Source organism: Oryzias latipes, chromosome 3 (genome assembly GCF_002234675.1).
Source record: "Oryzias latipes chromosome 3, ASM223467v1".
Lineage (NCBI taxonomy): Eukaryota > Metazoa > Chordata > Actinopteri > Beloniformes > Adrianichthyidae > Oryzias > Oryzias latipes.
In genome coordinates this window covers 31237416-31264763 of record NC_019861.2, presented here as the reverse complement: position 1 = coordinate 31264763, position 27348 = coordinate 31237416, and the positions used below count along the sequence as shown (strand labels likewise).

The following is a 27348-nucleotide window of genomic DNA, read 5'->3' as shown; positions in this document are numbered from 1 at the left end:
AATTGAATTGTCTTTTATTATAACCCAAATGGACATTAGCTTGATATTATTATATCATTCTTGTTATTATTACTTGTTACGTTTTTAACTTTGTTGAAAAACACATTTTTGATTTAAATCTTTCGAAATTACATACATTTTTGGATAAAGTTTTATACAAAGCATTTTCTTCAGATTGAATTAAAAGTAAAACTAAAGTGCCTGATGGAGTATGTGCGCCTCTCGTGGCGCCTGTTTCATTTTAATTCCAAATTGAGTTTTTTATTCTTTGAAAGCTGTTTCTTTTTGAGTCCTTCTGAATAATCGGATTATAAAAGTCAGATTTTATCCAGATTCACTCAGTTTCCGGCCTTTATCTGAATCAAATCACAATTCCTCACAAGTGACACAAGTGTTAATTTATTCTCAATCAAAACAGTTTATTATATTTTGAATCTTAAATGAAAAATCCAAATAATCAAAATCTGATTTAAAAAAAAGTTTCCAAACACATATATCTATAATTGTCAGACCCGCAGCTCGAACGCAAGCTTCACCTCAAGGAATCAAACCACAGACTGATGTTTTATAGCCATGGAACCACAGTGGCTGCTTTCCTGTGAAACTTGCCTGAGCGCGAGCTACTGAAGACGTTCAGAACAAGAGTAACGTAGTAAGATTTGATTTGAGTAACTCTTTGAGGCAAAATGCTCTCTTCAGATTATTCACTAAATTTCATACTTTTAACTTTATTTTTAAATAAATTTGTTTTGAAAGCCCAGAAACTCTAAAAACAGACTCAGTTGCAGCTTAAATTTGTATTGAAACAAAATGATTTAAAGCCAGGTTAAAAACTCAACGTTCAGTTTATTAATACTAAAGTATTTAGCCTATTCCACACGTTACTTTATTTACTTTTAGAGTAATTGTTATTTTTTTATTACTACTTGTTAAATGTTTTTGTAAAGTAACTTATGTTGTGTCCGTCTCTGTGTCCAAATGTGCATTTTGGTTAAGAAATAAACAGTAAAAGTAAACGTTTTGTTGTTCTAATCCCCGTAGGTTGTCAATAATCTCAATCTGTTAGGTGTATACTGAGATTAGCTCTGTTTAGAGGGTGGATGAAAGGAGGACAATGACAGCAGGATCTGCGCCGCTGCGCCGCTGCGCCTCACGTCCCTCTCCTCCTCCCCACGCAGCATCCTCCTCCTCAAAGGGGAGGTGAAACTTTGATCACCGCGCTCTCACGCAACTTGTCAATCTTTAACTCCACTGGAGCACGCACAGGTTAAAATAAAGTCACGCAGTGTGATCTAATTTTTTTTTCAGTAGCCCACAACTGGGGCGCACGTGCAGCTGTTGGCAAATTTCAGCCTGACCCCAGAACATTTTTAAATGCTAATGAATATGTATGTTATATCTCCGTGTCTGACACTGAAATAATGCTTCATTTGAATCTCATTTAACCTTGGATTTTTATGTGACAAAACTTTGCGCCGTTATCAATGAACAGATCAGACTGGGTTGATTGAGTCAGCAAATACTCTCTCGTGCGCGCATGCGTGCAAAAAAAAAGATGGATATGGAATAGACGTGATATTGATTCCACTAACATGCAAACTGCACACAAGTGGATATAACTTTCACATAATCGATCATTTTGGTCATACATTTTACTTTAAGCAACATAAAGGACGGCGTTGAAGAACAGAAGATCCGAGACTGTGATTGCGTAATGTTCTATTAGATAGTGTACACCGGTGCACGCACTTCTCCGCTCCACACTTCATTCACAACCACACGGAGGGGGGGAGGGAAAGGGAGGGGCGGTGATATCACCAGCCGCAGCCTATCAAGCTGCAGAGCGCACTATAAAGTAAGAGTCCACGCTCAGTTTTAAAGACATCAAGAGTGGTAATTCTAACTATCACTCAAGTCAGCAGGCTTACCCTTTTTGTTTAATTTTGGCAAGCTCCTCTGAGGTTTTCTTCTTTCCTTTCTCAACTAAGGTAAGCTTTACAGAAGCAAAAGCTAACAATTTCTCTGAGTTTAGATCAAATAATTATTTCTGCAAGGTTGAATTTGTAGAGGGATGTGGACAATGCAGATGTTGCTAAGTCAGAACTACGCTAGAGCCCCAATACACTGTTATCACTTTCTGTTCAAAGTGTTTTCAGTGATCTAATTTACCCGTGTTTTTTTTATTTTTTAGGTCAATTAGTCGAGCAAAAAAGGCTGTCATCATGGCATTAATGGTACTGCCATTCATCGGTCCTCTGTCAGTACTTGAGGGTTTGATTGCTCTGACTACAGTGTGTGTGGTCTATCTACTCCTCAAGCATTTTAACAAAGAGATCCCTGGAGGCCTTCGTCAGCTGCCGGGCCCCACACCACTCCCCATCATTGGGAATCTACTGGAGCTGGGTAGCAAACCCTACCTGAGCCTCACCGAAATGAGCAAGCGATTTGGAGATGTGTTTCAAATCCAGATCGGCATGCGTCCTGTCGTCGTTTTGAGTGGTAATGAAACGGTGAGACAGGCTCTCATCAAACAAGGAGATGACTTTTCTGGCAGGCCCGACTTGTATAGCTTCCAGTTTATCAATGACGGCAAGAGTTTGGCTTTCAGCACAGACCAAGCAGGGGTTTGGCGGGCTCGCAGAAAGTTGGCCTACAGTGCATTGCGCTCTTTCTCAAGCCTAGAGGGCAGCAATGCAGAATACTCATGCATGCTGGAGGAACACATCTGCAAAGAGACAGAGCACCTGGTCAAAGAGATAGAAAAAGTAATGAAGACAGAAGGCAAATTTGACCCCTATCGATACATTGTTGTGTCTGTGGCCAATGTTATCTGTGGCATGTGCTTTGGACGACGCTATGACCACCATGACCAGGAGCTGGTAGGCCTGGTAAACCTCAGTGAAGATTTTGTCCAAGTGACGGGCAGCGGCAACCCTGCAGACTTCATCCCTGCCCTGCGGTATCTACCCAGCAAAGCAATGAAAAAGTTTGTTGAAATCAACAACCGCTTCCAGTGTTTTGTTCAAAAGATCGTCAATGAGCATTATGCCACGTATGATAAGGTAAGAATAAATTCTGCTATTTATGAAAAATGATTCAATTCCTCTTGGCATCGTCAGATCTGTGCACGCTCACAAATATTAAGATTTCCTAATGATTTGCTTCCAGGACAACATCCGTGACATTACAGACTCCCTTATTGATCACTGTGAAGACAGGAAGCTAGATGAAAATTCCAACATCCAGATGTCGGATGAAAAAGTAGTCGGCATCGTCAATGATCTCTTTGGAGCAGGTATGTTGAATTTCTATTGAGTCATGGTTCATAAGTGAAGATATTTTTTGGGAACGGTCCGCTCACAGTTTTTTATTGTCTTATAGGTTTTGACACAATCTCTACTGCTCTGTCCTGGGCAGTGGGGTATTTGGTGGCCTACCCAGACATAGAAAAGAGACTTTTTGAAGAAATAAGTAAGTGCTCCTTTTTATCATATAAAACTTAAAGCAAAAACATACAAAACAGCAGTATAAAATTGATCAAGTTTGTGCAAAGATAGGTTATTTTTGGTTATTAAATGTGGGAATGCTAAATCCCAAATTACTAGGCAATCATCCGGATTCAATGGTTAATTTCTCGTCTCATTTGTAGAGGAAAACATCGGCCTGAATCGAAATCCTACCATATCTGACAGAAGCAACTTGCCTTTAACGGAGGCCTTTATCTTGGAGATCTTTCGCCATTCTTCATTTCTCCCTTTCACAATTCCACACTGGTGAGTTTGATCTATTTGACATGCAGCAAAGTGTAAAATACATATCTATTTTTTTAATTATTTAAATTATTGTCTCTTGACTCTTTTGTAAACTTTAGCACAACAAGGGACACATCTCTGAATGGTTACTATATTCCCAAAGACACGTGTGTCTTTATCAACCAGTGGCAAATAAACCATGACCCGTAAGTGATATTTTGAAGATTTTTTTTTTTTTACAGTGATTGATTTATTGGTTGAATGATTGACTTGAACTGGGGAAAAGGAATCGATTAAAAATACACTTTATTGTTTTATTTATTTAAATTCTTTTATCTACATTTCTCAGGAAACTGTGGCAGGATCCATCATCCTTTAACCCAGATCGTTTCCTGAGTGAAGATGGAAGTGAGGTTAATCGGCTAGACGGAGAGAAAGTGATGGTTTTTGGTCTGGGAAAGCGGCGTTGCATTGGGGAGGTCATAGCACGAAATGAAGTTTTCCTCTTTTTGGCGATCATGATTCAGAAATTGTGCTTTGAGGAGATGCCAGGAGAGCCTTTGGACTTGACCCCAGAGTACGGGCTCACAATGAAGCACAAGCGCTGCAACGTAAGAGCATCACTGAGGCTAAAGGATGGACACTGAAGCTGCTCATAATCCAGCATTTATGACTTTGAAGTCAGCACATGTTGACTGTGACACTTTAGGAAAAAGCCACCATAATCTGTGTCAGATTCGATGGCATTACAGGCATTGATGCAAAAAAAGTTGTAAAACATTGCTCAATGAAACTGGTAAGAAGTGTCTAGAAATGTGTCAATTCGTGTGGTTTGGGTCAATCAACAGTCTTGGGTCAATCAACTGATGCTTTGAAGGCACCCAAAAGGAGAAAAAAGAAACAGAACAACTCAAAGCAAAGCTTGTTCAGTTTGGGGACAAAACATACAAATTGCTATTAACAGCACTGCAGCCTATTGGCTATTTGTCTGTAAAGACTCTGAAGTAAACAGATATTACGAGTAAGCTAGTTTTTATCTTTTATTATGTTGTAGATATCAACACTGAAGCTACATTTTTATCCCAAAATGTGATTTTTGTTTTTTGTCTGTCAAGATCACTATTTTAAATGACTGGTTTGTGTATGATGTACTTGCTGTATTTTGCTTTTGAATACTTTTCTATACCAAAACATGATTTACCAGGGCATTTTAAATGGCAGTTGTATGTTTTAAAGGGCTATAAAATAAACTTGTCTAACGTGTCACTTATAGAGCTTTTATTATGTTTTTTTAACAACTGAAATAAAAGAAAATGCTGTAATGAAAATTAAATTGTGTGAGTGAGTTGAGCAAAAAAAAAAAAAAGTTGAGCAAAACACAAAACTTTTTTCTCTCCAACAAACTTTATTGCACATTATGCCATTTTGCAAAAAAATCACATTCAGGTATGCAATAAGAGCACAACAGCAATGAAACGCCGCCCCGTTGAGAACCAAACAAAACAGAACACGAGGGAAATAGAGGAAGTGACGTAGCGCATGGAACCAAGCACAAACAACAGCTTCAGGCCTAGCTTCTTTTGACTCTTGGTGGACAATTCTGTCGAAGGTAAATCGTTTTAATATTGGTTGGATGCAATCTGACTTAATTTTAGCTATTACAGATGCTAATATAAGATGTTTTTGATTATCATTTCAAATAAAGACACGTTTCTGCGCCATGTAAAAGCCTATCTAGCTTTAAGGTTGCTAACTGCTAGCCCTGAAGCTAACATTTTAGCCCAGTGATTTATCTTGAAAACAAATGTTGAATAGACGTTGCTATGTCAGTTATCTATACCTAAACGCCCCCCCCCCCATTTTTAAGAATACTTGTCCAGAAGAAATTTTTCTTCTTTTTTATTAGTCATATTATTATCTTAGATCTTTGGGCAAGACGTATTGTCTATTCAAAACATATAATATGCTGAAAAAAGTTGGTCAGCCTGTCAACGTTCATTTTCATTTTGCTCCATCCATCCATCCATCCATCCATCCATCCATCCATCCATCCATCCATCCATCCATCCATCCATCCATTCATTCATTCATTCATTCATTCATCCATCCATTCATTCATTCATTCATCCATTCATTCATTCATTCATTCTTTCATTCATTCTAATTAGCACGTTTCACATTATAAAAGCCACTATAAAAGGTTCTCTTCTTTGTCTTGATGAACCACAGGCTTATCACAAGCAGAATGGCCACGGACTGGTTGGGCAGCGTTGTGTCGATAAACTGTGGGGTGATGCTGGGAATATATCAAGGAGAAGTGTCATCTGTTGACCATGCCAGTCAGACCATTTCACTGAAACAGCCCTACCGTAATGGAGTGAGGTGTCCTGTTCCTGAGGTCACATTCAGGCAAGAAACAACAGGGATGCTGCTACACCTTCATTAATGTCTGCTTGTGAATGGTTTTCACTGTTTTTATTTTGGAAATGTCTGAGATGTTACAACAGGGTAAAATCACATTTGATTATTTTAGATGTGAGGATCAAAGTAAATCCACGTTTTATTGAATAAACGAACATTAATCTAGAACAACACTTACTAATAAATGATGTACTTTTTGTAATGAAATATAAACTATTCATTTGTATTAATTTTAAATTAATTTTAAGAAATGAAGGATCTGTCACACACTAAGATCACTTCTTCACCTTCATTAAATAATAATTGGAAGTGGTTTATTAGAATTGGTTTATTTCAAGCAATAAAAAAAGGAGCTAAAAACATATATACATATTTAATCTGATTAAGCTATTTAGTCATAAATTGACGTAAAAATAAATATCCAAATCAGTTCATAATGTCTTGAGCTTTGGCTGGAGAAGAATCTTACGCATAGAATACAAGACGTTAGGAAATTCTGGTTTATTTTTGTAAAAATTGTGGCCTAGCTGAACAAACGCAACCTCTTCTTTATTTTCTGCCTAAGTCTCATCTTTCAGCCTCCACAAAAACCTGATAAAAAAATAGAACCTAAATGCCTTGAGTAGATGTGCTGCATGTCCAGATTCTGCAGAGCAACATGCTGGACAGATTTAGTATTGTATCAAAGGAAAAGTTAGTAGGAGTAATGCCTTATGTTTTACTGTAAAACATTTAGAGTAAAATGTTAGTATTTATTGTTAGACTTTTAAAAATGGTTTTGAGTATTTCACTTCTTAGAAGTGCTCTGCTGCAAAAACAAAATAAAATTCAGAAAGTAATCTTAGATTGGAGATTTTGAGGTATGTCAAGTGGCTACTTGAAAGTAATAATCCAAGTTGGAAATGGCAACTGTTTAGGTACGAGGTCAACTCATTGATTGCATAAAATATAAATTCAAATCAATCTTTTCCATAAAAAAACAAGGTTTTTGAAAATGCAAAACATTTTTATCTGTAACTATTTGGTTCTTGAAATTATCCTATTAAATATTCACATATGTAAACTCTTGGTTTCAATTGAGTTTACTTGGTTTTGCTAAACAAATCTAGTGATCATCATCTAACTTGAATATATACTCATGAAGCCTTTAAACTAACGTGAGAGACCTTTGTGAAGTGGTGTAACTCAATTAATGACTATTCTTGGTAAATGTAGTTTTCGGTTCTTTTTGTAGTGCCATGGATATAAAGGAATTGAAGTTCTTAGACATCCAGAACACGGTCAACAAGACCAGCACCGAGCAGGGATGCACTCCAGAAACCAGCGTCATTTCATCCGGCCACCCCATGCCAAGTAACAAAGCAACTAATGCAACCAATGAGAGTTCTCGATCCAGCACAACTCAAATCACTATCCTACGCAGAGGTGAGTTAAACGGGATCTGGTGTTTACGTCTCACACAAATGATTTTTGTGATTAAAACCAAAGTAAGCATTGATGTCATAAGTTTAGCATTTGTGGTTAGCAGAAATATGGACTCAAATTGGTGTGTTTAGGTTAACCCTTGTGAGGCACTTTAGCATTGGGAGTTGGGTCATCTAGACCAGTGTTTTTCAACCAGTGTGCCGCGGCACACTAGTGTGCCGTGGGAGATGGTCAAGTGTGCCGTGGAGAAATTGCCCTCATTAATCATTCACTGATCTAAAAACATTTCCCATCTCCAGGATATCAGCTCTTTGTTCATCCAAACAGGCCCTGATAAAACACTGAGTAGTTAGGAATATGAAAGATCTTAAAATTACTTTTTTTTTGTGTTTATTTAATTCTATTAAAGACATTTTGATAAGGATTACGTTACCGCGATTTACCTGCAGCTATGACAGTTTGCGGAAAAGTCCCGTCCCTTTAACTGTCTCCACCAATCATTCTTGAAGGCTTAATCACATGTCATCAGTCTGACCAATCAGAAGTGCTTAAAGTCTTCACTTCCTTGTTCTTAATTCTGCTGATAAAGTCGCTCAGTTCTAACAAAAATACCGGCTAAAGCTCTTCTTTAGCGGTGTAGCTTTCCACAGAGTCCAGTGTCAGACCGTGAAACAAGTGGACAATACAATAAATCTCAGAGACGCCAGTCTTTCTGCAAGTTTTCGGCACTTTTCACACTACATCTCCCATGATGCATTGGCTTAAAGAGCCAGTGTCCCAGCGCACAATGAGTTGTCCTTGCGAAACGCCTTGAAACCCCAACAAACAAACAGTTTCTAAATTTTTCTAATTTAACTTTCATTTCATCTCTTAGAAAAAACAGCCGCAACTTCCTGCTTTTCCGGCCACAATTATCACAAAAATACACGTGAGATTGCGGGCGGGCGGGCGGGGGGGGGGGGGGGGGGGGGGGCTGTTGATCAATACAGACCATGAATTTCTGTTTTTTTTTTTTTTTTTTGGATGCTGGTGTGCCGCGGGATTTTTGTCAAGGTTAAAGTGTGCCGTGGCTCAAAAAAGGTTGAAAAACACTGATCTAGACCCACTAGACAGTGCGCTAAACCTTTTTTCTTCAATGATTTGTGATCTTCACTGGTGTCCATGGATTACATGAAATTTTTCCACCTTTGTCCACCTTTGTCATGGTAGGAATAACACGTCAATGTAAAGGTGGGGTCATCTAAGATAGCACAAGGGTTAAACTAGAAACTTTGTCTCTTTATTGGAACCGCCAGATAAAAGCTTGATGCACGTCTGTCAAGCATAAAACAAATGCAAATGCCTTTGATAAGAACGTTTATAAATTAGTTTGATCACTTCATAAACTTGGAAAATCCTCTTTAGTGGTTTTAATTTCCTGTGTGTTTGGTGTTTGCGGAGAGAGCCTTAGTTTTTGCTTTAAATCTTTACAAGCAATAAAAAGGGATAAAAGGCATACAAGAAAATGCAGAAAATTGTGGTCATAAAAATCTGTTTTATTAGTATTTGTAGCAATAAAGCTCAAGATGCAATAAAGGTGGGAAATTATTCTGTGACCATCATTTTTTGGGGGAGATTATTAGGTACGTAAGGCAGGTTTCTGTTCTTCAGGGGAACAGGGCTTTAAAAGGTGGAACTAGAGGATGTTTTGCTGCTCATTCAAGTAACTTTTTCAGTTCTTAAAGACCCACTCTGATTTTCTTTTTTTAATCGGGTTTTTGGTGTTTTTAACATGTTTGTGTGGCATTTTTCTGATGATGGAGGACATACATTCGGAAATTAGGCTCAAAATTGCACTTCTCAATATTTTTTATTTTAAATTGTGAATCAGGAGCAAAAAAAAAATGCAATTTTAAAAAAGGGCTTATTTGAAATGTGAAAAATAGGTCAGGCAGGCCACAAGCTCCATGGTCTGCTTCATTTCGACGCATCCTTTTGCAAATGATTTGATCCATGCATGTCTTTGTTTTCCTGAGCTCAAAACTGAACGACTGGGTAGTTCCTATTTTGCTAGCCTTATTTGTTGCACTAATAATGTTTGGTTGGGGTTGTGAGGGACCTTAAGCTAGTGGGAAGTTCTGTAAATAGAGAAGGGGTTGCTCCACGGCAACGACCCCCCCCACAACTCATAGGGGGAATTTCTGACGAACTACTGCTGCTCTGCTGAAATGATTTCCTAGAAACAAGTTTTTTTATTTTGGCTAAAATCACAATTACCCATCTACCTTCTTCTGCTCCTCCGGGTCGTGGGGGCTGCAGTCTAAGCATATATGCCCAGACTTCCCTCTCCCCTGCCACTTCTTCCAGCTCCTCTGGATAATACATGTATAGACCCAAGGCGTTTCCAGGCCAGTCGAGAGACATAGTCTCTCCAGCGTGTCCCGGGACTTCCCCGGGGCCACCGCCCAGTGGGACATGCAGAAGGCATCCGCACCAGCAGCGGCTCTACTCTGAGCTCTCTGGGTGACTGAGTTTCTCGCCCTATCTGAAACGTATTATAAATAGATATAATAATGAAATAATCCTAACTAAAAGACCTCTGGGAATGCTTTTAAAATGCCTCCAAAGATCATCAGAGTGGGTCTACAAATATTGATCTAGAAGACTTTTCGACGTAGAGGGTATTCAGCAAAGCGTCTTCTCAATCATCCTTCTAAAGTCCAGTTGTTCTAAGGAACTTATTCCTGCAGTCATGTGACCTGGATGACCAAGTCTTAACACACTGCTGCACCAAAAAATGTTCCCTTAATTTTTTTTTTTGTGTTTAGCATATTTTCGTTTAATAGTATTGGGTTGTTTCAACATTTTTTTGGGGAATATTTTAATTTTACAAAAGGACATAAAATTGCTCCCAGACTGACACTGGAAATGATGTTTGTGACCACTACCAACTTTTAGCTCCGTTCTAATCTATACAAACTCGTAAAGAAAAAAATCAAATGAAAGTGGGAAGTTTATACGCTCTCTTATCAGTAAGTTAAAATGATAAAACTTTAACTTCTTTGGAAAACGGTAATAATTAATAGAAAATCTAGATATCATACCTTGTCTGAGGAGAAATATTCTCATATGAACAAAAAATAACCAGTTTTTGAGCGACAAACTTTGTTCTTGCCAAAGGTTTTGACTTGTACCGGGGTCGTTTCTTTTTTATTTCTTCTAGTTAGGACAATGAAAGAATTTGCCTAATGTGTTTCTATATATTCTCACAGTTCCTCCACTAGTCCAAATAAATGAATGACAAATAACCGGAATGCAGTCCAACAGAGTGGCCTAGTCAAAACATACATCCATTGTGAAACTTCTTGTGTTATTGTTTATATTGCTGCTGCTTAGACAGTACAGTTTGAGGAACTTTGTGCTACTGCTCATCAAGAACGAGCAATTTAATTGTTCACATATTGGCATTCACGCATCTTGTCTAGAATTGTGCAGTAATGAAGTCATAGTTTGTGGCCAGTTTTTCATTTGCAGTTAGTAATTTTGAGTTTTGGTGTTTTTGGAGCAAACCTGGGAAAAAGTTTTTTTTTTTTGTGTCAATAACTATTTAACAAATTATAAATTACCACTTTATAATCATATTACCGTATTTTCCGGACTATAAGTCGCACCGGAGTATAAGTCGCACCAGCCCAAAAATGCATTATATAGTAGAAAAAAACACAGATAAGTCGCACTGGACTATAAGTCGTATTTTAACTTTCACAACCTTATATGACACAATCATAGCAGACTGTTTATCTAATAATTTCACAGTAATTTTTTCTCAAACTTATTTATTTATTCTTTTCATGAAGCATCATTGGCCAACTAATACTCTGTTTTCATCCTGTATTTGTAGAAACAGTTTTCATTTTTATTGCATTTCTGAATCTATGAAATCATTGGAAAATAGAATATTATGTTGTTAGCCTTCAAGATCTTACTGTAAAAAAAGTTTGCTGATTCTCTGAGTCACTTAACATACTCTTAACACTTGACATACCTCATACATCAAATTGACCCAGGAACATCATCTCTGTTCCTCACAAATGAACATAACAGGAGGGTTAACAATGTATTTATTTCAATTTAGTTCTAATATAAGTCGCTGCGGAGTATAAGTCGCACCCCTTGCCAAACTATGAAAAAAAGTGCGACTTATAGTCCGGAAAATACGGTATACCTGATTCTGAAATGATGCATTTTAAACATAATTCTAATGATTCTAAATATGCTAAAGTTCATGTTTCTATTCCGACTTGTGCACGTGGCTGCAAATATTCCAATTTTGTGGTTCAGGCTTCCTGATGAGATGAGTTTAAAAAAAGCATTTCCTGTCGTCTGTATCCAGTCAGCAGGAAACTCGCATGGACAGCTTTGTGGTCTCTGAGGGAATAAGGTAAAGTCATTTCAGTTTCACATTCAGGCTAGCAGAACAATAGAAATGGCAGAGGTCACAAAATTGCTAATGTTCCACAGGGTTGTTATCAAATGTACCCTCTGTTTATGGTGTTTTGGTATGATGAATATGTTTTAACTTTTTATGTTCAGTTTGGTTTTTCTTTTTAACTAATTTTATGAACTTTGGTATTGTGCTCTTTTAGGTCATCAATTTCCTTTATGGTGAGACACAAAAAAAAAAAAAAACTGACCAAACAGTCTTTTCCACTATGCAAAATTCCCATAGCGTGCTAAGCGCCTGTACCAAAGTTCCTCTTTACAAAATGTGTGTGACTAAGATCAATAAACATTCCCCTCCCTCTCTGGATCTGCTCCTAAAGAGAAGGCTAGCCAAGCCTGCTTTTCATGCCTTCATGCCCCCCTGTCCTCTCCCTCCGCCGTCTTGCCTTCACTCGTTCCTGGCCGGCACAGGAAACTGACCCCCCCCCGACAGGAAGCCATGTTGTCCCAGCGTGCTCAGAAGGCCAAAGTGATATCAATTGTGGAGGCAATGTTTACCTTTTGAGTTAGTATTTTAATCTTTAGCTCTCAGGCCAGTGGCCAGGGATCTAATGCCCAAATTGCACGGGACCATAGTGCTGAGCGACTTGGGCTGGGCCGGTCCTTTCACACGCAACGCCATGCTCCCAAGAAGCCCCCGGCCACAAAGAAGGGAAAGTGGGGTGAGCTGTTGCTTATACAAGATCACGGATTCCAGGAATGGTTTCAGAATATCAGCCATTGATCTTTATGGGAGAGCAGAATGGGAGTTTAGCTACCAACCGCTTTAGTGGATCATGCATGGGTCCACCGAAGCACAGGCAAATTCCATCTGACGGGCATAAACTGGCATTTTGGATGAGTAGCTGCAGACGGTGCACTCATATAAAGCGTTCCCACAACCAGCCTGTAACTTTGCTGCATGATCAAGTTGTATTATATCCAGACTAGACCTTTAAATACTTTTTTTTTTTTAAATCCTTATGTCAGAAAATATGAGCCCTTTAGCTGCAAATATGTTGAGCTTACTTTTAAGACGACTCCACAAACTTCTCAGCTTCTCAGCTCTCGCCACTTTTTTTGCTATGTTGTACATTTACATCAGCTTTGGTTCTAAATCAATTCATGTGTTCACAAAACAAAAAACATTCAATATTTTTCTCTGTTGTTAGCGTTGTTTCAGCCAGCTTACAGCAATTGCCACCTCCACCATCCGATGCTTTTCACAGCTTCTGCTTCTAACTCTTCAGCTGTTGTGGTTTTATATAAAGCTAATTTCACTATTTGTCTTTATTCTCCAGTCCTTACCATCACAGACATTTGTGATTTGTGGTGACAAGGTCTGTTTGAAGTTAAATCAGTGAAGCTCACAGTGTGTCTACAGTGCCTTTTATTCATTAGCCTGTTTGACTTGGAGCTCTGCCCAGTTCATTCAGATTTTTGATTCATAGCATGACACAACTTCCTTGTAAATAAAGACAGCTTTGACAAACCTATATCCTTGTTCACACAGTTGAATATGCCATCCTGTCACTTTTTCTCCGACATGTTGGACCAGTCTCACCGAGGCCATGCTTGCTGCACGTAACTGAATGCGTTTAGGATCATACCCGTAAGAGTCTGTTTTTCCATGATTTAAAGCAAAAGGGATGAGTTCACTGGAGGGCATTTGTAGAAATCCTCAGCGGGAGGCTGCTGGTTGTAAATAGGTGTTTGTTTTGTTTACGTTTCGAACTGGGACAGGTGAGTCTCAGTATCTTGCGTGACAGAGGCCTAAGTACATTAGCTGTCACAGTGACAGTAGCGTGCGACTGGGCCTCGAAACTTCTGTTTAGCGTGAGAGCTGTGGATGATTGGAGTTGAAGGCCAGGTTTTTCCAGTTTTTCTCTTTTTGTTCTTGGTTCATTTTGTTTTTGTGTTTTCCCCATGTATGTAAACTTTATCGACTGCTGCCCATTTGGCCATTGCTAGTTTTATTGTGTTTCCTCCACTGTTAAAAAACTGCAAAACCATCTTAAAAATGTCTTAAATTATTTTGTGCAGATATGAACTGTGATCCTCATTAATGTTTTGCATTAACCTCAGTTTGAGGAGCGCCGGAGGTGAACATTAGTTCCACAGCACACAGCTAACTTGCTTATTAAGAATGCAGCTACACATGCATGGTGGCTCACGCAAAACACATCTTTGCTTTCTCTGTAAATGTCCGATCAGTCTCAGATAAAAATGACGCAGACTGATCATAGCTATCCAGAACATGTGAACAGCAATAACACACATTTCTTACATACATTTTCATTATTTTAATTCCTCAAATGGCTTTGTTTGGTTATGCAAAGTAGTTTTCAAATAACTGTGATTTAAAGTGAACAAATTGGATCACTATTTAATAAAATTTAGTAATTTAAAATGATTTTTTTTTTGCCTGTAAAACGTCAAAAAATGTAAAACAAAATCAATCCATAGATCTAATTTAATTTAACTAATTTAAATAATAATTAAATTCAGCCCCAGTTCGATTGTTAACTCTGACTAGTTTCTTTTTCATAGGTTTATGATTAAATTTGTTAGATTTCATTTGCAAGGCTGTTTCCATTTAAAATTCTTTTAATGGTTTATAAATGTTTTTATGGTTTTGGGCCTTCCTGAGGTCCTCTGGCACTGGCCTCTTAGTTGTCCCTAAGGTGAGGACCAAGACCCACGGTGAGGCTTCGATCTGCCATTACGGTCCTCGCCTGTGGAACAGTCTGCCGGAGAACCTCAGGGCCGCAGAGACTGTAGAGGTTTTTAAGAAGAGGCTTAAGACCCACCTTTTTAGTCTGGCTTTTACATGACTTTGATTATTGCTTATGTCTTTTATTATTTATTTATTTATTAATTGATCTGTTTTCCTTTTTTTCTTTTTTCTTTAAGGACTATTATTATCTCTGTGTTTTTAATATGCTATTCTTTTTGTTGTTATTTTACTAATGATACTTTGGTTATGTTTTAATCAGCTTACCTATTTTATTTTTTAATTACTAACATTGTTATATCCTATTTTATTTTTTATCTTTTTCTATTTTTATTGTTGTTATTTTATGATAATTTCTAATCAGATGTTTTTTACTTCAGTGTTTCCTCTTGGGGATCCATTGTTCTGGGGCACCACCAGCTTGACCTGTAGGGGGTGCTGTGCTGCGGTGCCCGTTCTCGTTGGGCGGGCTGGGGTCCCGCTCTGTGGTCTAATAGCCATGGAGTGGACCCTAGGCTGGTCTGTGTTGGGCGGGCACGGTAGTAGTGACCCCTGTGGTCCGGCTGGGCCTTGGAATAAATGGATCCGCATGATATTGTTTCCTCACAGCAGAACCAAGCCAGACCTTCTTTAAGCTGCAGTTCTTTGTTTCTGTTCAGAGTTCTACTGGGGTAACTGGGTGGGTGGGGGGAGGAACCTGGTGAGGGAGGGGTCCCATCTTTGTGCGATTGTCCTGTGTTTTCTGTTTTTAATAATTTTCATTTTTTATGACTATTTTATCTGCTTTTACGTTGAGCGCTTTGTGTTTTTAACTGAAATGAAAGGCGCTATATAAATAAATAAAGTTTGAGTTTGGACTTTTTCGAACATGTACTGTATATTGACTTAATGAGGAGCAAGTAAACGCTCTGAACTCTGAGCCCCTTTTTATGGCCCATTTTGAGAAAAGTAAAGAAATGCAAATGAAAAGGACGGATATCAAGCGCTGCATGGCAAAGACGGCTGTTGATTATGTTTACTTACCGCAGAAACATACACTGATGGTTTGAGACTTTAATCGATATTTTATCACCAAATTGTTAATAATTGTAATTTAAAGAAGTTTTGGTGACATTGGATCTTAGAGTGGGTAATGTGAGCATTAAAATGAAAATATTGTTTGTTTTTTAATGTAAATTTCTGGTAAATAGGAGTCTGAAAATATCCACTTTAAGTCTAAATACTTGTGTTAGCTCTTATCAAACTGTCTTTCTCCAGCACAGACAGGTTCATCCAACAGCAGAGGGGCAACTCATAGCACGCAAAGGAGAAGCGGGGTTCGTAATGGATTTGCTGGAGGCTCCGTGAGGTCAAAGGATGACGAATGCTTTGGTGAAGGGACCGATGAAGGGCTGGACACCGACTTTGACTTTGAGGCAAACCTGGCTTTGTTTGACAAAGCAGCCGTTTTCTCCAAGATCGACGGGATCAGAGGCCACAAGGCACAGCATCACAGCACGCAGACTGAACAGAAGCCCCAGTCCTACCGGCATGATGAGAATATTCTGGAGAGGAAGCCTGTAATATACAGACAGATCACAGTGCCTCAGCACGGGGGAAAGGAGTACTGTACAGGTAAGATAAGGCTAGTTTTAAGAGTAGAAACACTGTGAAATGGGTTTGAATTAGATTATTTTCCAACCACCCCCATTGAAGCATTATGTTACGTAGCCAAAACACCAGTAAAATTTAGATTTTTTTTATTTCCCTCTGTCTTTTAAACCAACAAATCTGCTTTCTAATACCTTGCATTCCTTCCAGTATTGTAAAGTACCTTTATGTTAAAAAAAGTTTAAGTCCATCTGTCCATAACATTATCAATGAACACGCTGACTTTGTAATCGCAAAGTTTGCTTTAGACAGAGAGGGTTCTTTCACTGTGTACTTCTGGCCGGAGCTGACAAAACGGGTTATGGAATATCACTGTTTTCACAAGCTCAAATGGCAAGTACAGTTCCAGCTCTTGTCTAATAGCAAAATATATAAAAATTCTTTGCAGCTTATTCCCTCTCTGCTGCAAGGAATGTGCTGCAGTGTTTATTTTGTTTTAAAAAGTACATATTATCTTACTAAAAGATAGAAAATGCTACTCCCCCTTGCGTTTTTTTAAGTCTAGGAATGACCTTTGGATCACTCACTGCTATTATCTTTTATTGGTTACTGTTTATCAAAAGTGTGCCTTTTGACTTCCAACACCCCCTCGGTTATGCTAATAGATATGGTGCCCCAATCCCTTTCTTAAATTAACAAACTTTGGAAGTGTTATGTAACTAGTAATGCAGACACAGGATTACTCAAGCAGGTTGAATCAATGGTCATAAAGGTTAAGGTGTGAGTAAGGTGGCATGGTGTTTGTACCAGCTCACTGATCTGTGGCTGTTACATATCACCATGAAAGTTGGTAGGACGGTTTCTAATGATGGTTGAGCGCGTCGACGTTCATCTAGAAAGATGACCATTAGGATATGAAAGTTATATGAAAGGTAGTATATGAAAGTTTCAACACATCTGGGTAAAATTATGGCTTTTGTGATTAGTTTACAGAAAAATCAGCCAATTTCAGTGGACATTAAAGACTCACTCTGATCATCTTTTGATCCATTGTAACCCTTGTGCTATCCTAGGCACTTTAACGTTGGGAGTTGGGTCATCTAGACCCACTAGTCAGCGCGCTGAACCTTTTTTCTTCAATGATTTGTGATCTTCACTGGTGTCCATGGATTACATGAAATCTTTCCACCTTTATCCACCTTTGTCATGGTAGGGAGAACACCTCAAAGTAAGGGTGGGGTCATCTAAGGTAGCACAAGGGTTAAAAGCACTCACTTTTAATTATGACTATGCTGTTTTTAGCCAAAATTTAAAAAAAACCTGTGTTGGTTTCTTGGACACAGAGCGGCAGTAGGAGCGGCAGTAGGTCATCAGAAATTCGCCTCTGAGACCGTTGGCGTGGACCAACACTGCTTCCCTTTTCCCCCTTTACCCCGAAACAATTAACAGTGCAATAAAAGTGGTAAGCAATATCGAAGCTATGCAGCCGTGCAGTTTTGAGCCAGATTTCAGCTCAGATGAGGAAAATGATGACGTACATGAATCTAATTGTCTACAAGTGGATGCATCAGAATGGAGCGACTCAGGGAGCTCTGTGTCACAAATAAGCTTCTTTCCCACCGGCTTTTTTGCATCTGCTCTGATTCACAACGGTTTGAATAAAGACACACGTAGAAATGCAATTTTGAGCTCAATATTTGTCCTCCATCATGAGAAAGATGCCCCAATATCATGTTAAAAACACCACAAACACAGTTTTCATCTGAGAGTATTTAAAAAGCAATGAAGTCAAAAACAGCTTTTATTGTTTTAGTCAATGGAATATTTTCAGTTGGATTGTAAAGTAGATTTGATTGTCTTAAGCCTAGAAGTTACCTGCAAGTTTAAAATGTTACCGCCTTGATTGTCATTAAACAATAAACGGCTAGTGGAGTGATAAAAATACTTCCCCAAAGCCTGGCATTATTTAGGTCTAGTGCAGAAAAAAATAGGCTAAAATTTCTTATAGGACATCTTAAAGATCACATACATTGTCTTTTTAAAAAAAACTTTTCAAAAGAATTTTCTCTTTTTTCATTTTATTGCGCTTCAGCTTTCACACTTTCTTCTTAAATTTTTTCTCAGTTCCTCTTTTGTTGATTGGCCTTGCCCAAACTTTTTAACGTTTTACAATTACGTCATTCTCTCAGCAAATCAGAGTCGTCGAGACTTTGAGAATTTGATGTTTCCTGACTTTTTGTGACACACATTATGTTGTCACCGCAATCAAACAGAGAGAATAGTACATTTGCAGACAGGAATTTAAAGAAACCGACATTTGCCGCGCACAGCCTCTTTTCTTACCATGCAGTCAGAACTGCTTCCCAGGGCTGTCATCGTAATCCCCATCCGCTGCATCCTGTAATTAGCATGCCGCCGTACAACCTTACATAAACAGCACCTCTGAAACAGGAACAAACCGCACTGCTCTTAACCTAGAATCTCTGCCAGTAAACTGATAAATCAACAGCTTGAGAAAACAGAAAGAAAAACATTGCCCAGCTGGAGGTATGGTTGACATAGTTCACTGTCATGGGGATTTACCTTTTTTTTTTCTATAGGCCATTGTTTATTGTAAAGTCTGAGCAAGTTTAGTTTTGCTATTATCTATTTTTTGGGGGGGCGAAACTGCTCCGCAACTAATCCAGACTTCAACACATTTTCAGGCAAGTAAAGAAGAAGTGGTTTGTGCGGAATAAAAATCTTGTAGCTTCTTAAGGCATGCATCCACTAAGTTTTACGCATATTGCAAAAGGAAAATTGGTTGTATGTGAATAATATACTTGAAGAAATGAGAAAAGTTTCACAGATTTATCACAAATGAACCACCTTAAAACCACAGACGTATGAATAAACCATGCAAAGAACATGTAAAAATCTGGTCCCAAATGTGTGCGTCAATTATGTCATTTTAATGAGGTATGTGTGCCGTATAGGTGATGTAAAAGTTATACATTGGTGATAAATGGTGAAAAGTCCGATAGACATACGTAGAACGGTCGTATAAAGCCACAAATTTGCATATGCATCCTCCAAAAAATCGATCACAATTCTGTAATATTTATGTAACAATTGCATATAAAACTACGTAAAATTTGCATAAACTGCGCAATTCTCCACCGAGCAAAGATTCTAAACGTCTCAAAACTAAATTCACGTAAAGACCCGTCAGCCCAAACCCTAGAAAGACATTTAGGCACATCGGTAAATAATGAATGCAAGAAACACTTATGAATTACGTGTATCATGCATGTATCACAAACAACCGAAATTTCATAAGTGAAAAATGCGCAAAATGGATGTAGTGGCTTTGTGACAGAGCCTTTACTTATGGAGTTCCTCATTAGTTTAAGGCATGTTCTTAAACAGGAGCGTTATGAGACTTTCCCCCATTTTGAATATTTAGATAAACTATTCAAAACTAAATACAGCTATATCAACTTTAAGAAAGAAATGGATTTTCATCCAGTTTACTGCTAAAGACAAAATTATCAGTAAATTATTCATTGGTTTTCAAACATGCAAGTCTTTTTTTCAACTCACATTTTGTTTTTTACGTAAACAAAAATAAAATAAGCTACTAAAGCTGAAGATATTTAGGAAAGCTTTAGCATATACAATGTTCAGCTTGAACAACTTTGGCTCACTACAATGCAGCTTCTGCTCCCTGTCGCCCGGGCGATGAAAGAAGCCACGGCCTAGATGTGAGCTGTGGGACCAGTTTTGTTTTCGACACTATCAGTAGCACGCTAGGCGGAGTGCTGTAAAGCAGCCGGTGCATGCAGGTGCAACTCTCATTTCCTCTGATCTTGGCACTTCAGGCGGTCTCTTGCGTGACAGTAATCAGTTTAAGATGGATATGTGTTCCACTTTACTATTTTTCATTCATTAGCAGTCTTTGCGTGACATCAGTGAGAATTGTGGTAGAGGTGCAACAATAAGCTAGAAATCTAGCTGGGTTTTGCTTTAGTTTCTGCTAACGTGTCATTATCTCGTTAGCATAGTGTGTGCTCTTTTGCAAGGCTGAGTGTGTGCCTGTGACCGCGTTGCGTGTGTTTGGATTAAGGGTGTACACAACGCATCATGCATGCATCAGTGCAGCTGGCTTTCTTGTCGAGAGAGGTGTGAATTTGAGGACACCCGTTGAGGCTGCCAAGTTCTCATTTAGCAGGTCGGATATCTGTATGAGGCCATTAGGGATTAAACTCGGTCCCGGCTTGGCTGTAAGTGATGGACTGGCAAAAGTTATTACACTCTTGAAAACTTGCCTTGTAAGTTTGAACAGTCACAAAATGTTATAAAATGAATCATAAAAACCCAAAATACTCTTGACTGTCAGTCTTGCTAAATAAAGGAAATATTTAATGTTTTCCTTTTAAAGTGGGAAGATCCATGGAAATGCATTCTTCTCCTAGCTGATCTGTACTAAACAAAACAACAGAATATCCAATTTGTTTAAGATTACTTCATATTTGTGACCAACTTCTAAATGATTAACATATCTTGCAACCATTAATCCATTTTGACATCAATACCCCAATATCTTTATTGGTTTCTGAAAGATTTCTTTTTCCATCCTGCTTTTATTAAATACCTTTAACAAGGTTACATAACACATTGTCTCACAAATTTTTCTTTTTGTTTTTTAAAGTGTTCATTCTTTTTACAGACTTGACTCTCAAACCAGGGTTCTCCAGCCCTATTCCTCGTGATCTAGTGCCCTGCTTCAGTAATTATTGGTCCCCTTGATCAGGTGTATGAAGCAGAAACTGGACTTACTCAATCAATCCTGCTAATCAGTAATCACTGCAGCAGGGTTAGCTGTAAAACAAGCGGGGCAGCAGCTCACGATCAACAGGGATGAAGACGCCTCTTTAAATGAACATACAAAGAATTAGTTAAATGTTATCAGCACAACAGTGCTCACAGTTTTAATAAAGTTAAAGTTATGCTAAATGTATAAGTATATGATAGCTTGTTGCTGTTGAACAGCCCTTGGTTTAAATTAAACATGGTGTTTATTCGCCCACTGACATAGACAAAATGATCCCTTTGGGTATCAGAACTTCGTAATGAATAAAAATTGATGTTTATATACTTCCCAGTATTGGGAAAACTTGGTTGCTGCTTAAGAAGTATTGCAATACTTTCAGGAAAGCAAAACGCAAGAAAAACACTATTTAATATAGTTAATATTGTAATGGTAGTATACATTCTAATATATAGAGACAAATGTAGCATGACGTCAGATGCATTCATTCACAAATCCATTTTTTTTATTTGAGAGTCATTCAATCACTTCCATGGTTTAAAAAATCACCAGACTAAATAGGGTTCTCTCAGAATGTCAGTGAATACCAGTGTGTATTCATGATAGATCACCTGTGCAACAAGCTCAGTCTTATAGTGTCCCCATAAAATATTACATAGTTATCTGTCTGTAGTGTTCAGAGTTTGAAATGTTTGTAACTGACAGAGTGGATCAATGGATGCTGAGGTGCAGAGGTGATGACTGCAGCTCTCCAAACTTTATAAGACCTTTAGAATAGCTTAGGAACAGTGTAGTGTGTGTATCATTAAATGGGTTTCTTTGACTGGACAGCTGCATCCAACCCCTCCGTCCCAAAGTGCAATGCAAACCAGACTCCAGAGCGGTGGAGAAGCCTTCTTCTAGAGTAGGGAATTAGGTTTTCGCATCTGGAAATCTGGTGGATGAGTTTGGGTTGATCAGCGGCAAGGAGAACAAGACCTGCCTAATTGTATTGTGCCAAGTATGAAGTGTGGTGGAGGGGATATTATGGTGTGGGTTTGTTATTTTTGGGCTGGGTTTTCCCTGTAGTTCCATTAACGGAATGAATATGCTCCAGATTCCACGCTCCCAACTTTGGAACTGTTTTGGGATTACTGCACACAGGTTCACAAAGGTAGTTTGTGTGTTATTTAACATAAACATTGTCTTTTGTTACAAGGTGACTTCTACTCTTTGGTAATAAACAATTCCTGACAGAATATCTACCGGTATATAAGAGAAGTCCAAAGATTTGTAGGATGGACAGAAGCTTTTAAAATGTATTTTAAGTGAAATTAATTATATGAAAATAAAATTCAACTACTAGTATCAGTGAGACAAACTGACTAAAAATGTTTTTCAACAAACTGCAATTTGTACCCATAAAGTTTTGTGTTTGCACATTAGTATATTTCAGTTCTCACATCCTTTGCATGTTTCCTTCGTCAACCTCTTCTCAACCTCTCACCACAAGCTCTTAGTAGACACGCACAGGTGTTTATACGTGGATGATGTTTATCCTGCGGTGTGTTTTGACTCAGACCGCAGTCAGGGGTGGCTGATACACAGCAAACAGTTGGGAATCGATGGGAGGGCATGTGCGTGTGAGCTCAGGTCCGCGGGGAGCCGGCGTTTCCCCTGTAGTCAGTGCCTTGTATTTTTAGGGTTTTCTAAAAGCTGCTGATCTCACCTTTGTGTCTCAGAAAGTAAGGATTCGTGCCACCTGATCTGACAAATTATTTTAAGTCCCCCCCCCCCCACCCCCCACCCCCCAAAATTTGAAATCTAACAGTTTTAAGAAATAATCCTAATTTTGCTGCTAAATTTAGATTATTTGTTTTTTAAGAATGTTGGGTTTAAAAAAAAGAAACATATTTTTCTGTTTTTGTTAAGGATTTTAACAATTAATTTACATACCTTTGACTTTTTAATCACTTTTAGGTTGAGATTTTGAAAATAATTTCTGGGTATTATGTTAACTCAAGGTTCAGTGTGACATTTGATATTTCTTTTTCCTGAGGTATAGTTTTTCAAGGTGCATCGATGAATAGCAAAATACTCTAAATGAACAAAAATTGCTTTTCAAATCAAAATAGACTTTTTTCACCTAATACATTTACATTTTTTGAATATTATTCATAATTCTCAGATTATTAATTGTTTGGACTATTTTGTTGTCTTTTGCCACATATGTTTTATGCCTTGTCTTTTTGGATTTTCTACAGATTTACTGAAAAGCATCAAGTAATAGTAATAAGCAAATCAGAGTTACCTTATTATATTGTGTGGGTTCAGATGACAAAGTTTCATTACACATGTATTCATTTCCTAATCAGGATTTTGAAACTTTCCTAATCAGGATTTTCCTTCACGTTGATATTGTGCATTATGTTTTGCCTTTTCAGACTCGGGCCTAGTCGTTCCCAGCATTCCCTATGAGCTCCACAAGCGTCTGCTTGGGGCCGCGGAGCGTTGGGGCCTGACTGTTGAGCGCAGACTGGAGACCATTGGCGTCTGTTCCAGTCAGATGGCTTTGTCGTTGCTTGGAGGACCAAACAGGTGAGAAATACCATACTTGATAGAGTATGGTATTAGAGTTGTATTAAATAAATAATGGTAAAAATTTTGATTATCTTGTTTACTTATTTAAAACATCTAAAAATGATAGTTTCTATCTCAGTGGAAGGATTCCTCACAACACATTAATTCGATCTGGGGAGTATTGGTATCTAGCCGGAAAGCATGAGATCTCAATTGGTTTCATTGTTGATAAGTTGATCTTTTTTGAGCTTTCCATTTGATATTGTCCTTAAATTGTCAATGGAAAGTGCTGTTTCTGTTCTAAAGCTGACATCTCTGAAATATAAAAACCGTTTAATGTTATTTATCTTTGACACGTTGCTCAAGAAAAGTTTGCCCTAGAAGTCTATAACCACTTGTTTTTTTAGGATATTGTAGAAATGATGACACGTTGGTATCTAAAGGTTTGGAATTGTTACCAACACAGACACACAATTCCAGAAATTGCTCCAGATTCCTTCAATAGTCTTAGACTGGGTAGCTCTGCAGACGTGGAAATATGCTAATCCCTCCTAATCTCCTCTCGAGGAACATGGTTTATATACGTCATTTATTTTCTCACATAATTGTTGGATTTCTTTTTAGCCACCTTTTTCTCTTCCACAGGAGATTTTTTTTTTTTGCTAATGCTGATGAGCTGCTACACATCTTGACTTTAATAAAAAATATTACATTTTGAGGGAGTCAAACCACAGTTTTTCTGTTTTTCTGCTTGTTTTATGGGATTAACTTTAACTGAATGTTTTTGTTGTGTATGCCACTCCACAGTTATACAGTTTAACATCACCACCTGTAGCAGACGAACGTATTTTAAAAAAAAACGGCCGGATATTATTAAAATATGGCAAAAAACTTGATTACCAATCGAGGTTTTATAGATCTTCATTTTGCGTTACTTGTCCACTGATGGCAAAAAGGAGAAAGAAAAGACCTAATCACTTAGTTTTTTTGAAAAAGAAAGGTTTCTACATCTGTGAAAAGGTGAAAGAAGCCACGCTAACTCTCGCTTTTTGTAACCATGCTGTCTTTAATGAACCCTTCCTCGTTTTTCTTTATTTAATCTTATTTATTCACATGTTTTTTTTTAACAGTTACGGTACTCAAACACTGATGTGTATTTTCGTTTTTTCAAAGCCTCCTTTCTATTGGGGAGTATCTATAATGGTTCACTATGTTTAATCATTTAACTAATTCTAACTTGATGTGAACATTTACATTTTTCCTACGTTTTACAAAGTTTGAGGTTAGTATCTTGGCACACTGGTAAATTCAATGAGACGGTGCTGCTTGCAATCAAAATAACCACAACAGTCATTTATAAAGTAGGTTACTTCCCCTATTTATTAAAATGTTAAAAGTAATTTCATTGAAAAATGCCTAAACAAAAACATTAGCTTAACTTATCTAACTAAATATGTTAAAAGAGGCATTTAAATAGCATTTTAGAGAAACATAATGCCAACAGGTCATTTTCTGCAAACAAATATCTGTTTCTTATTTAGGGCTTGTAAGAAAACTCATTCACCCATTTTTCATTCAACCCCCAGACTGACTCCGAAAAACGTCCATCAGAGGCCAACGGTTGTCCTTCTGTGTGGCCCCCACATTCAAGGAGCCCAGGGAGTCAGTTGCGGTAGACATCTAGCCAACCATGAAGTGGAGGTTATTTTGTTCCTGCCAAACTTTGTGAAAATGCAGGAGTCGATCTCCAGCGAGGTCAGCCTCTACAGCAGAACAAGCGGTCTGCAGGTGTCCAGCATCAAAGGTGACATCATCTGTGTTTCAGTTCCTTTCTGCTTCAGCTTCACTTATTCAGAATCAGAGGTTCTAACTGTCAACAATTCTGCATGACTGTCTCCTGATGGACATTACGTCATCGATCTCTGTTGGTAAACACAGATAAAGGTTGCCCTCTAGTGGAATCTCCCCTGAATGAAATTCTACCTTGAATGTTCGAAGACGTTGACTTATAATTTCAAAATTTTACAACTTCTTCTTTGGAAAGTGTTACCTGTAAAAATGTGCAAGCTTTAAAGCCCGTTTTGTGTCTTTTGTGTCCCAGAACTCCCCGCGAGTCCGGTCGATTTGGTCATCCACTGTCTGGACAGCCACGAGAACCCACTGATGAGGGAACAGTCCTGGTACCAGTCAGCCGCTGACTGGGCCAACAGGAACCGGGCTCCAGTCCTCAGCATTGATCCCACCACCAACGAAGGGCCCCAGGCTGTGGAGGCAAAGTGGGCCCTGTCCCTCGGACTTCCTCTGCCTTTGGCAGAGAGGGAAAGCCGGCTCTACCTGTGCGATGTCGGCATTCCCAAACTGGTCTTCCAAGAAGTTGGAATCAGTTACCACTCGCCGTTTGGATGTAAATTTGTCATCCCTCTTCACCCAGCATAGTGAAGCAACATACGTGTGCAGGAGACTCTACATTTGTAACTGTTTTTTTTTTTTTTGTGAAGATTTTTGACAAAATGTATAGAACTGAAGGGTGCACAAGTTCCACAGTAATCCTCAGCAGTCGCCACTTGTTACTCTTGTCTTTTGAGAAGAAAACATTTCTCCATGTGTTTTGACAGGGGCTCATTGCTGATGTGAATATGTTTACAAAAAGCCGACCACTTAGCCTGTTTTACTTCTGACTCGTATCGTTGGACCAAGCAACAGCAGAACAGTTCCTGTTTTAGATTCCGGCTGGAGCCAGGTCCTGACCCAGCCTGAAGATGGCTTCGAGACTCCACTCTCCTTCCTCTTCCAATGCTGACTGTTGCAAAAACAACTCTTTTGATTCACCTCAGAAAGGTGCTATCTGTCCATAGCGGTTGTAGTGTTTGTAAAAATCATACAGTATTTATATTTGTATTTATTTTTGGAATATCTCTCAGGAATGCAACGTGAAAAAAAAAAGTTTTATTTACATGTGTTTTGAGTTTAAAATGAAACCAAATTTAGAACCAGAAAGCTTTGATGTTACTGTTGTTCAAGAGACAAAGCATCACTTTGTAGCATCATAAAGTTTAAAGGATTATTGATGTTTACAAGTTTTTATTTTTATTTTAGACACTTCATAAGGCGGCTCCTTGTTTAAAAACCACACGATTTCTGTGCTTTTTTTTATGTTTGGTCTTTGATCCAGTAAAATATGAATGTACTAGTCACTCATTATTCTTGAAATACACACAAATGGATGTATTTGTGACCAGAACTAATCTGCAGGCCATACAGATAGTATTTCAGAAGGCTGATTCACAACTGCTGGAGATTAAACACTAACTTCTGTTTTACCTGTTATGCTTATTTAACCTTTGTGTTATCTTAGATGACCCCACCATTACATTGTCGTGTTCTCCATACCAAGGTGGAAAGATTTCATGTAATCCATGGACACCAGTGAAGATCACAAATCATTGAAGAAAAAAGGTTCAGAGCACTGTCTAGTGGGTCTAGATGACCCAACTCCCAATGTTAAAGTGCCTAGGATAGCACAAGGGTTACACATGTAAGATTTCAATTTAAAATCTTTGCCGTTCCTTGGATGTGCTTAGCTTGGAATGGTAAAC

General features: G+C 38.3%; 2 protein-coding genes across 2 annotated transcripts; both read left to right on the top strand.

The window, feature by feature from the left end:
- Positions 1-1877: 1877 nt before the first annotated feature.
- On the top strand, positions 1878-5022 carry cyp1a (cytochrome P450 1A). The gene is given in 7 exon segments (NM_001105087.1): positions 1878-1988; positions 2192-3062; positions 3169-3295; positions 3382-3471; positions 3650-3773; positions 3872-3958; positions 4102-5022. Coding segments are annotated over 6 exon segments (1566 nt in total). The 5' UTR covers positions 1878-1988; positions 2192-2222; the 3' UTR covers positions 4400-5022.
- A 215-nt stretch (positions 5023-5237) lies between these two features.
- On the top strand, positions 5238-27072 carry LOC101167942 (enhancer of mRNA-decapping protein 3). The gene is made up of 7 exons (XM_004067454.3): positions 5238-5361; positions 5982-6161; positions 7408-7598; positions 16051-16407; positions 23617-23770; positions 25339-25556; positions 25854-27072. Exons 2-7 carry the CDS (start codon positions 5998-6000, stop codon positions 26186-26188), a joined length of 1419 nt encoding a protein of 472 aa, XP_004067502.1. The 5' UTR covers positions 5238-5361; positions 5982-5997; the 3' UTR covers positions 26189-27072.
- The last annotated feature ends 276 nt before the right edge of the window (positions 27073-27348 follow it).